Genomic DNA, 11,935 nt, shown 5'->3' with positions numbered 1-11,935 from the left:
ATCTGGAGGAAGATGTACAAGAAATGAAGAACGAGCTTTGCCAAATGCGTATTGAATTGATGAAGAGTTCAAGGAACGAAAGGAATTGTACCATGGCTCTGTATTTTCCATCGGTGTTTTTTGCCCTTCTTGTTTTTTGGTTGAAGTAGTTAACAGTAGGATTGTTTTCCATGTATGTTGTTTCTATGTTTGCAATTTAACCATCAATAAAATGATCAAGCTTGTTACTTCAAGTTACTGAGATGTTCATTTCAAATTACTGATTTATTCGACACCTAATTATTTTCCCTAAATTACGAGTATAGTCTTACTTCACATTACTAATGTTATGAACAAATGAGCAAATAGTTAATTTTAAATGAGCAAGAGTTGACTTTAAATTAACATTAAGTGGATTTAAGTTGACAAGAATTGTGTAACTTAACTTTAAATGAACATAAATTGACATAAGTCGATACAAGTGTTAGTTTTCTAAATCACTTTCATTTTGATTCAATAATTTCCAACACATATGTTGTGAACTACACAAAATAAGAAGGCAAAATCTACCAAAAATACTCGTCAACTTAATTGCTGTTTTAGTGTGCAATATCTACCAAAATACAAACTTAATTCTTGCTTAATTTATGTTTTCTAAACTACACAAAACAAGCCCATAGCTGACTTTAAATTAGCAATTCTTGACTTCTGGCTGCTGCTACTGTTAGCTTCTGTTGCTGCACAAATTTTTGATTTTGCCCCTGGTGCACACATCGTTAGTTGTCCTACTGAGTTGGTTGATGACCACTGGAAACTTGGCTCGACTGTGTTCCAATAGGTGATGCCTCCTGTATCACCAAATTACACAAAATCATCAAAAACACTTCACAAAATCAGCAAAATGAACAAATAATGCAACTCCAAACAAGAGTTCTACCTGCTGTTTACCCCTCACTCTCCCTCTTCCTCCACTTGTCATTCCTGTCCCATTAGAGGCAACGTACATTCCAACACCAACAGGTACCTGTCAGATGAAGAAGTAAAAAAAAAAAAATTGCAAACAAACTACATTAAACAGTAGGAAATGCAAACACCAACTTACTTTGTTTTTTCCCCTCCCTCCAGTGTTGCCCCTTCCCCTTCCAATACTTCCACCCCTAAAACCCCTACCACCTAGAACCATCCTCCCACCTCTACCAAGTTACGTAAGTTGACATGAAGAAGAATGATGTTGAGTATTACTCGATCGAGTTATTCGAGAAGATGCAACTGCAGAAGTGGTTGTGTGTGGCCTATGTATTGTGGTGTAGGTGTTGTAGCTTGAGCAACTGTAGATGATGGGGCAATAACAGATAGAGCACGAGAGTTAGGGGGCTGACCATCATGCCTTGGTCTACCCCTAGGCCTTTTAGGGGCTGGTTCTACAATAACAGCAATGTCTCTGTTAGGACACCTTCTTTTGTTATGCCCTTTGACTTTATACACACTACAAGTCATTTCCATCCCGGTCCTTGTTAGGTGACCAGGCTTCTTCGGGTTCTCAAAAGGATCCTTGACCCTATTTCTCCTTGGTTTGCCTGGCCCTATTTTGATGGGAGGGGGATCCAAATGGTATTCAATTGTTGGCCAATACCTTTCTCCGTCAATAGGTGGAGCTGAACCTATACACACACAAATAAACAGAATGTTACTCATACACAATTGCGAGGATGAAATAAAAATAAAAAAGTTATTGAGAAAAGACTTGTACCTGCATATGCAGTTAAGTATTCTTCTCTCCGGAAGCATTGGTCAACAAACACTTCGGCTTCCTTGTTCTGGAAAAAGATACACGCAATGGCATGACAACATGGAATTATAAGCATGTGCCACTTTCTGCATGAACATGTCCTCGCTTCTAAGTCAACCACCAACTGATCTGGATAGTAATTGACATTGAACAAGGTATCCGTTGAGGGTATAACATCACAGTTTGCAGCCTTTTCCTTCTCCTTTTCAAGCTTCTGTTTAATTCTTGGGCAGAGGATTGATGTCGACTTCTCCATTTGCTGTCTTTTCAACACCAGCTTTTGCATCAAGTTGTTCTTGATGTCTTCTAACATGAAGATCAGATGTTTGGTTCTGGCTTGAATAATATAGCCATTGAATGTCTCTGCTATGTTGGAGGTTATTGCGTCTGTTTTCATTGAAGCATCTAGGAAAGCTCGACAATAAACCTATGGTTTGTAGCCCTTAAATGCAGTGGCAGCATCCACATTTAACTGTGTTAGTTCCTCCATGACATCATTGTAGTCAGCAAGGTTGTACGCCTTTGCAATTTTCCAGAATATAAGCTTCATTTCATCACCTTGGTAAGCTTTATGCCAATGAGCAAATATGTGCCTCGCACATTGTCTGTGCTCTGCTTTTGGTAGAACTGCTGCCACAACAGTTATTATAGCCTAAGACATAAATAAAACAAAAAACATAAAACAAATTAAAAACATGAAGCATCAAAAGATTCAAAATAGAAAAGAGGAAAAATAAAACAGATTCAAAACAGAAAACAAAAGGTTACCTTTCAGATTAAAAACAGAAAACATATTAAAAACAGACAACAAATGAAAAATGGAAAACAGACAATAAATTCCAAACAGAAAACAAAAACCATAAACATGATGCAAAACAGAAAAAGATGAACAAATGGAAAACAAAAAATACATTCCAGACAGAAAACAGAAAACATAAACCTGATGCAAAACAGAAAAAAGAAAAGAAATGAAAAACATAAAACAAATAAAGGTCAATTTAGGTTAATTTAGCTCAACTTAGCTAAACTTAGGTCAACTTAGGTAAATGAAGTCGACTTAGGTCGATTTATGCCAATTTAGTCAACTAAAGTCAATTTGAGCACGATCGTTTCAATTAAGGTAAATTTAGGCCAACTTAGGTAAATTAAGGTCAACTTAGCTCAATTTAGGTCAACTAAGCTCATTTTAGTCAACTAAGGTCAATTTAGGTCGATTTAGACCAATTTAGGTCAACTTAGGTCAATTTAGTCAACTAAGGTCAATTAAGGTCAACGTAGGCGAAGTTAGGCCAATTTAGTCAATTATGTTCAACTAAGGTCAATTTATCTCAACTTAGGTCAACTTAGGTAAATTAAGTCAACTTAGGTCGATTTATGACAATTTAGTAAACCAAGGTCAATTTGAGCACACTCGTTCCAATTAGCTCAATTTAGGTTAATTTAGGTTGATTTAGGCCAATTTAGGCCAAATAAGGTCAATAATGGTCACTTAGGTCAATGTAGGTCAACTGAGGTCAATTTATGTCGATTTAGACCAATTTAGGTCAACTAAGCTCAATGTAGTCAACTAAGGTCAATTAAGGTCAACGTAGGCGAAGTTAGGCCAATTTAGTCAATGTAGCTCAACTAAGGTCAATATAGGTTAATTTAGACCAATTTAGGTCAACTAAGCTTAATGTAGTCAACTAAGGTCAATTAAGGTCAACGTAGGCGAATTTGGGCCAATTTAGTCAAATATGGTCAGCTAAGGTCAATTTAGGTCGATTTAGACCAATTTAGGTCAACTAAGCTCAATGTCGTCAACTAAGGTCAATTAAGGTCAACGTAAGCGAAGTTAGGCCAATTTAGTCAATTATGATCAACTAAGGTCAATTTAGGTTAATTTAGGTCTACTTTAGGTAATTAAGTCAACTTAGGTCGATTTTTGCCAATTTAGTAAACTAAGGTCAATTTAAGCACACTCGTTTCAATAAATGTCAATTTAGGTTGATTTAGGGTAATTTAGGCCAATTAAGGTAAATAGAGGTCATTAAAGGTCAACTGCCAAAAAAAAAGGTCAACTTGGGTAAATTTAGGTTAAATAAGGTTAAATTAGGTTAATTTAGGTCGATTTAGGCCAATTTAGATCAACTAAGCTCAATTTAGGTCAACTTACGTAAATTAAGTCAACTAAGGTCATTTTGAGCACCCTCGCTTCAATATTGGTCAATCTAGGTCAACTTAGGTCGTTTTATGTCAATTTAGTCAACTAAGTTCAATTTGAGCACCCTCGTTCCGATTAAGGTCAAATAAGGTCAAATAAGGTCAACGTAGGTCAATGTAGGCGAAGTTAGATGAATTTAGTCAACTAATAAGGTCAACGGAGGCGAAGTTAGGCCAATTTAGTCAATTATGGTCAACTAAGGTCAATTTAGCTCAACTTAGGTCAACTTAGGTAAATTAAATCAACTTAGGTTAATGTAGCTAAACTTAGGTCAACTTAGGTAAATGTTGTTCAATTTACGTCAACTAAGGTAAACTAAGTCCACTAAGGTTACACTGCTATAGTACCTGTATATAGTGCTGCAGCGCCTGTATATAGTGCTGCAGTGCCTGTATACAGTCCTGCAGTGGCTGTATACAGTCCTGCAGTGCCTGTTTATAGTCCTGCAGTGGTTGTATACACTCCTGCAGTGGCTGTATGTTGTATGTTGTTTCTGTGGTTGTCATGAAACAACAGCATTAACAGAAAATGGAGTGACAACAGCTGATATATGCAGTGGTAACTGATGCAGTGGCAATTAAACACTTCACACTATTGAGTAAAGCAGCATCAACAACAAAAGAAGATCATTTTGTCAATTTTGGCAACTGATGCAGTGGCAATTAAACACTTCACACTATTGAGTGGCAACTGATCACTTCAACTGATGCATGTTAATTTAGGTCAGCTAAGGTCATTTTGACCACCCTCGATTCAATATTGGTCAAACTAGCTTCACTTAGGTCCATTTAGTCAATTTAGGTCCATTTAGTCAAGTAAGGTCAATTTAGGCCAAGTTAGGTTAACGTATGTAAGTTTAAGTCAACTTAGGTCCATTCAATCTATTTAGGCCAATTTAGTTCACTAAGATCCATTTAGTTCCTAAGTGCAGTGGCTTATACAGGCCCGCAGTGTCTCATACTGGCCTTAGGTGCCTTCACACAGTCCTGCAGTGCCTTATACAGGCCTTAATTAGGTGCTTTTTCACAGTCCTGCAGGCCTGTATAAGGCATGCAGTGGCTATATGCAGTGTGTATGTTGTTTGTGTTTGTGTCATGAAACATCAGCAGAAACAGAAAATGGAGTGACAACATCAGCAACAACAAAATAAGATCCATCAGCAGTAGGCATATTAAACGAATCTCAGTTTGTGCATCCTTACATATACTTCCCAACTTAGACAACAAATACAATCACATTCACATTCACATTCACATAAACACCAGTCTGAATCAACATATATACTTTAGGAAATGGATACAAAGACTAATTAAGCAAAACTGTTAAGCAAATAAGATCAGAACAAAACTGAACATCAAAGATAATAAAAAACGGAACTGAACAGAAAGTAAATCAGAACTGAAGTGAACAACAAAGCAGATTAGATCAGAAAATAACTGAACAACAAGTAGCATATCAGAACAGAATTTAGTAGCAAGCAGCAGACCAGAGAAGAACTGAACAAAAAAATAATTACAACAGCGTATGATGTAGAAAACAAACCTGGTGTTCATCTTAAATAATAGCAATTCCCTCTCCTTCACCTAGATTGAGGGAACTCTGAAGAAGAAGAAAAAACAACTGCTATGACAGGTTATTCTCCCCCTCTACTACTGCCCAAGAAATAGGGTACATCTGGTCATTCCCATCTCTGCCTATTGCACTCATCAATTTCCCACCCAAGAAAGTTTTAAGGAAAAATGCATCAACAGCTACCACCTTTCTGCAACCCTGCTTCCACCCCTTCTGCAACCCCTCAAAACAGGTATAAAACCTCTGAAAAATTGGTGGAAATGCTTGTTTACTGACATCAGTCACTAGTTCCACCACAGTACCAGGACTACTGCTCTTCAGTGCTGCCATATACCCTCTAACCTTCTTGTAATGCTCGTGCATCGACCCATGTAACAAGTTGTGTGCAGCGTACTTTACCTTATACGGGAACTCTTTTTTCACTACAATCTTAAATGCCCTTTTTATGGTCTCCATTATTTCCTTAGCCGGCCAATGAGGTCTTGCCTTGAACACCTCGAGAAACTGTTTTGCAACCCAAGTAGTCTTCAACTTTTGATTCTTTTTCATATTCCTATGACAAGTATGCTCATAGAGTCCCAAGATGCATACAAGTAGAACGGACAACCTTTTACACACTTCACCCCTAACCTTTGTTGTCTACGTATATCGCTAACCTGTATGAATAAGTTTCTCCCCTGTAAAACGTCATACTTAGCCACAACTTCTTTGAAAGCAGCCCTGTTGGGAAACCTTTGCCCCACTTTCCACTTGAACACAGAAAAATCAGTGTGTTCACCTACTAAAATAGCTTGCCTTCTCCTCCTACCGATAGTCAAACCCTCGTCACCACAGTCAGGGGGCGTGTGTATATCATCCTCACTATCCTCGTACTCACTCACATAACCACCTGCAGCACTAGTTCCCTCCCCGGTAGTATCCTTTGACTGACCACCACCTAACTTTCCCTCGGCTAAATCATTTTGATGTACTTTCATCTTTGCCCTAGCTGCAAAATACTCCTCATCACTTTCATCTGAATCAGACTGTTTTTCATCAGCTAATATCTCCTCATCCAGTAATTCCTTCTCCAAATTGTCATCACTGATATGGTCATTGAACTCACTACCTGAACTCCAGTTGGGATCAAGCTCATCATCTTCATCACTTATGTCACTGAACAAATCATTGTGCTTCAATGGACTGTCCGGTCTTGGATCTTCCCATTCATAGTTTTCTATGAATTGGCTACTGCTTGCATTTTCAGTAGTTTCAGTGAAGCCTTTTGGAGTGGACTGGGGTTGCTGGGGAAGAAGATTTTTTGTGGTTGGTGTAGGTTTTAGAGGGGTGGGAGACAGTTTGTTGGTGAATATGGTAGCTTTAGTTACAAGTGATGAGGTGGCAGCATCTTTTTTGGGTGATGATGAGGTGGAAGGAATTTTTTTTGATGATGACTGGGCAACACCTTTTTGGGGTGATGACAGGGCATCATTTTTGGCTGTTGTGTTTGTGTTTTCTTGGTTTGGTAACTTAGCTCCATGATAGAAATACATCTCAACACACCTATACTTTAACACCAATTCAGCCATCTTAATACCTCTGCATCTTCATACACCTTCCTTAATCCATTCACTAAACTATACCCAGGAATCAAGTAGTAAAGCCATTCGATACTCTCATACCCACATTTATTAGCTAAGGCTTATAAATCCCACCAACACAACTCATCAACATCAACAGAAAATGTTATACCTCGTCCACCCTCATACAATGTCTCACCATTCGCAAAATTTTTAAACACACCTCCATGCCAAAATTTCAGAGTACCCAGAGCCATCCTACCAATTTTCAAAAATAATAGGAAAATTCAACAACAATTCAACTCAATTTAACACATAATTAACCCTACTCAAACTATTTCGAGAACGAAAACAACAATTAATCAACAAATTTACACGGCTTCTTTTTCTAATTTTTCAACATGACCACAATAACCAACATCCCACAACATTAAAAAAGTCTAAATTATTGCAACAACTATTGTTTTTACGAACTGACAATCACGGAAGCCCAAAATTCAAAATTTACCAAAAAAGGAAGAAAAACGCTAGGGTTCGTAGGTTCACCTTCAATTGTACGATTCTGGAGATGAACTTTGAATGCGCGGATGAAGTCACCTATTTCCACAAAAAATTCGTTGATGATGTCATTAATCAGTACAATTGTGGTTTATGTGGTTGAAGCTGCGGTAATGGAGGAGAGAGGATTGGAAACACGAGATATCAGAGAGGAAAGAGGAGAAAAGGGTTAAGGGTTTTTTGGAAAAAAATTAGAAAATCCTGTTTACGTGGCACGTGATTTTCTAATTTTTATATAAATTATATCACGTGCCACGTGATTGTTAGTTATAATTTTCATGTGAAAATTATATATAAAAAAAGATCAAGTTTATAGTATATAAGTTTCATTCTATACAATAACAGACGCGTAATATACGATTACTTTATCCTACTTAAACGCATAACATACACATAATAGGTTTCAAAGTCGGTAAGTTATACTTAAATTAGATAACCAAATAATAAAACCATATTATAAAATATTATATTAGTAATTAAGTAAATAAAGTCCGACTTAAACTAAGTAACAATTTTTTTACAATTAAAAAATTATGGTCAATTTAACTTATCCAACCAATATATTGTTATCACGCCAATCTCCTACAATCGTTTAAAGAGTAGTAAATAAATTCATACTTAAGCTAAATTTCAAATAATACATGTTTACGGATACACATAATATACGATTAATTTATATTGGATTGAAACACGATAAATGCCGTAGTTTGAAATTTACGAGGAATTGACTCCATTGTCGTAGCTAAAATGGATGGAACAACAAATGATCACCTCTGAGCAAAGGTAGCAGGACTTTTGACACGTTTCCAGTTTTTGCCTTTGTTGTGATATGATTGTCGAGTAGCCTCTTTTTGTTGAGATTGCATCAATTTATCTGTTATGGTTGTGAAGAAGATTAGGAAGGGTCGTGCTTAAATTTAGCAAGGAAATGGGAGTAACATTGTCTTTTAATTTGTACGAGTTTATATAAATGGGATAAATGTTGAGTATTCAATACAATATAAGAAAATAAAGCAAACTTTAAGGGATGAACTAAATAGAATATGGGGCGAAAAAATAAGGACACAATGAGTCTATACTTATACAAAGTATATGTAATGATTTCGTTGAGATCACATGAATAACTAACTCGAGGTTTACCATTATAGAACTCCATTTCATAACTCGGTTTTTCTATAGTGCTTTATGCATAAAAATTTTAAATATTAAGAATATATTTATACTCCAACTTGAAAAGGGACCTATTTTAACTTTCTATTATAGGTATAATTTATAAAACATCTATTTGTATGCGATTATATAATAAGACAAAAATGTACGAAAATTGACAGATTCATGCATCGCACAGGCTACAATACTAGTATATATATATATATATATATATATATATATATATATATATATATATATATATATATATATATATAGGGAGAGAGAGAGAGAGAGAGAGAGAGAGAGAGAGAGAGAGAGAGAGAGAGAGAGAGAGAGAGAGAGAGAGAGAGAGAGAGAGAGAGAGAAAGGCTCCCGTAAGAACACTTCTTACGGTGAGAACACTTTTTACGGTAAGAACACTTTCTTAACCGTTGGATTGTTTCTAATCTGACCGTCCAAAATGAATGGATTTTAACAAATCTGAACCTTTAAAATATGATTAAAAACAAAAAAACAAAAAAAAAATCAGATTTTTTTCTCTCTCTCCATTTTCAGATTTCTTTCTCTCTCATCACTTCCTCTTCTAGATTCAGAATTTTTCTCTCTCCACCACCAACGGTCGCCGTTCGTTCTTGCCGGTCGCCGCTCGCCGGTCGGTGCTCGCTTCCTCTCTCTCTCCGGCGCTCATTCTCTCTCTTCAATTTTCGAAATCGATTTCTCAATCGATTGTTCAATCGATTTCTTAATTCAAAATCGATTTTTCAATCGATTGTGCAATCGATTTTTCGAAATCGAAATTGGTTTCTCAATCAGTGTTCTTCCAGGCAGCAAAATCGATCCAAAAATCCGGCGAAACCGAACTAGAAATCCGGCGAAATTGAACCAGAAGTCGCCGGTGTGGTTAGCGAAATCAGTGCTGGTGGCGGTGGTTGTGGTGCGCGAATCAGATTTGCGAATGCTGGTGATTCGCCGGTGTTGCTGGTGGCCGCGAATCAGGTTTGCGAATTAGTGCTGGTGATTCGCCGGTGTTATGAGACTGTTTAACTTCTGAAATTGCATTGTATAATTTGGTGAATTTGCTACCAATTTTTTTAGATTTAAAGGTAAACATGCGAATTTTGTTCGATTTATATGTATTTGTTTTTTTAAATTTTGAATTGCGATGTAAAATTGATCCTAGATTAGGTATTAAAATTTCGTTTCTTAATTTTTTTTTTCTAATTTTGAAGGTTGATAAGAAAAATATATTCAGTGAACACTTTTGAACATCTTTTGAACATCTTGACTAATTCTACATGTTTAATAAATTTAGAACATGGTTGAATTAATTTTGAAACACGTTTGAATAAAGTTGGAACATGCGGAAAGCTTGAATAAATTTAGAACATGTTTGAATGGATTAAGAACATGCTTGAATAAATTTAGAACATGGTTGAATAAATTTAGAACATGTTTAATAATTTTAGAACTTGCTTGAATTAATTTAGAACATGAGCTTGAAATTTTAGAACATGTATATATGTATATGTGTTGACTAGGTTCTCATGTTCTAAATTTAGAACATTGTTGAATAAATTTATAACATGCTTGAATAAATTTAGAACATAGTTGAACAAATTTAGAACATCGTTGAATAAATTTAGAAATGCTTGAATAAATTTAGAACATGAGCTTGAAAATTTAAAAAATAGTTGAATAATTTTATAACATGCTTGAATTAATTTAGAACACGAGCTTAAAAATTTAGAACATGGTTGAATAAAATTAAAACATACTTGAATAAATTTAGAATATGCTTGAAAAAATTTAGAACATGGTTGAATAAATTTAGAACATGAGCTTGAAAATTTAGAACATGGTTGGATAAATTTAGAACATGGTTGAACAAATTTAGAATATGATTGAACAAATTTAGAACATGGTTGAACAAATTTAGAACATGAGCTTGAAAATTTAGAACATTCTTGGATGGTTTAGAACATGTTAGAATAAATTTAGAACATGCTTGAATGGTTTTAGAACATGTTTAATAAGTTTAGAACATGCTTGAATTAATTTTGAAACACGGTTGAATAAAGTTGGAACATGCTGAAAGCTTGAATAAATTTAGAACATTGTTGAATAAATTTAGAACATGCTTGAATAAATTTAGAACATGGTTGAACAAATTTAGAACATGGTTGAACAAATTTAGAACATCGTTGAATAAATTTAGAATATGCTTGAAAAAATTCAGAACATCGTTGAATAAATTTAGAACATGAGCTTGAAAATTTAGAACATGGTTGAATAAATTTAGAACATGGTTGAACAAATTTAGAATATGATTGAACAAATTTAGAACACGGTTGAACAAATTTAGAACATGGTTGAACAAATTTAGAACATGGTTGAACAAATTTAGAACATGGTTGAACAAATTTAGAACATGATTGGATAAATTTAGAACATGGTTGGACAAATTTTGAACATGGTTGGACAAATTTTGAACATGATTGAACAAATTTTGAACATGTTTGAACAAATATAGAACATGGAGAGTGTATAAGTGTTCCTACCGTAAGAAGTGTTCTTACATAAGGAGGTGTTCTTACCGGATCCCTCCCCTATATATACAAATTTTATTCGAGGTGTCAATTCGGACAAACGGATCGGGTTCGGATCGGGTTCAACTATTCAGATTGAAACAGGTTCATTTGGCTACCGGGTCGGGTTAAAAAAGTAACGGTTCAGTTCGGGTTCGGGTTGATTGACACTGATTCATATCGGGTCGGGTTCATGTCCGTTTGGGTTAATATCGGGTGGGACTCATATCGGGTCGGTTCGGATTGGGTCGGGTTGTAAACGAGTTTATTCGGGTCAGATTCATATTGGGTCAGGTTATAATCGGATCGGGTCGGATTATAGTAGGGTCGGTTTGGGTTGGAACACGTCGGGTTGTAAACGTGTTTAGCCGGGTTGTAACAGGTTCATATCATATCGGGTCTGGTTCATATAGGGCCGAGTTCAATATCGAGTCGGGTTTATGTTTAGTCAGGTCAACTCAAATAGAAATTATAAACAATCGGGTTATTACTAAAATCACAATTTTCAATACGTTTATATTATAATATGGATGTCTTA

General features: G+C 35.6%; 1 protein-coding gene across 1 annotated transcript; it reads right to left on the bottom strand.

Annotated features, from left to right (window-relative positions):
* Nucleotides 1-489: 489 nt before the first annotated feature.
* Nucleotides 490-2,662, bottom strand: LOC130459926 (uncharacterized). Its single transcript, XM_056827556.1, has 3 exons — nucleotides 1,730-2,662; nucleotides 917-1,640; nucleotides 490-827 (listed from the first exon to the last, which is right to left on the bottom strand). The coding sequence occupies exons 1-2, from the start codon at nucleotides 2,163-2,165 to the stop codon at nucleotides 1,231-1,233; spliced, it is 846 nt and encodes a 281-aa protein (XP_056683534.1). The 5' UTR covers nucleotides 2,166-2,662; the 3' UTR covers nucleotides 490-827; nucleotides 917-1,230.
* Nucleotides 2,663-11,935: the final 9,273 nt, after the last annotated feature.

This window comes from Spinacia oleracea, chromosome 4, assembly GCF_020520425.1.
Source record: "Spinacia oleracea cultivar Varoflay chromosome 4, BTI_SOV_V1, whole genome shotgun sequence".
NCBI lineage: Eukaryota > Viridiplantae > Streptophyta > Magnoliopsida > Caryophyllales > Amaranthaceae > Spinacia > Spinacia oleracea.
This window is presented reverse-complemented; position numbering and strand designations above follow the sequence as displayed.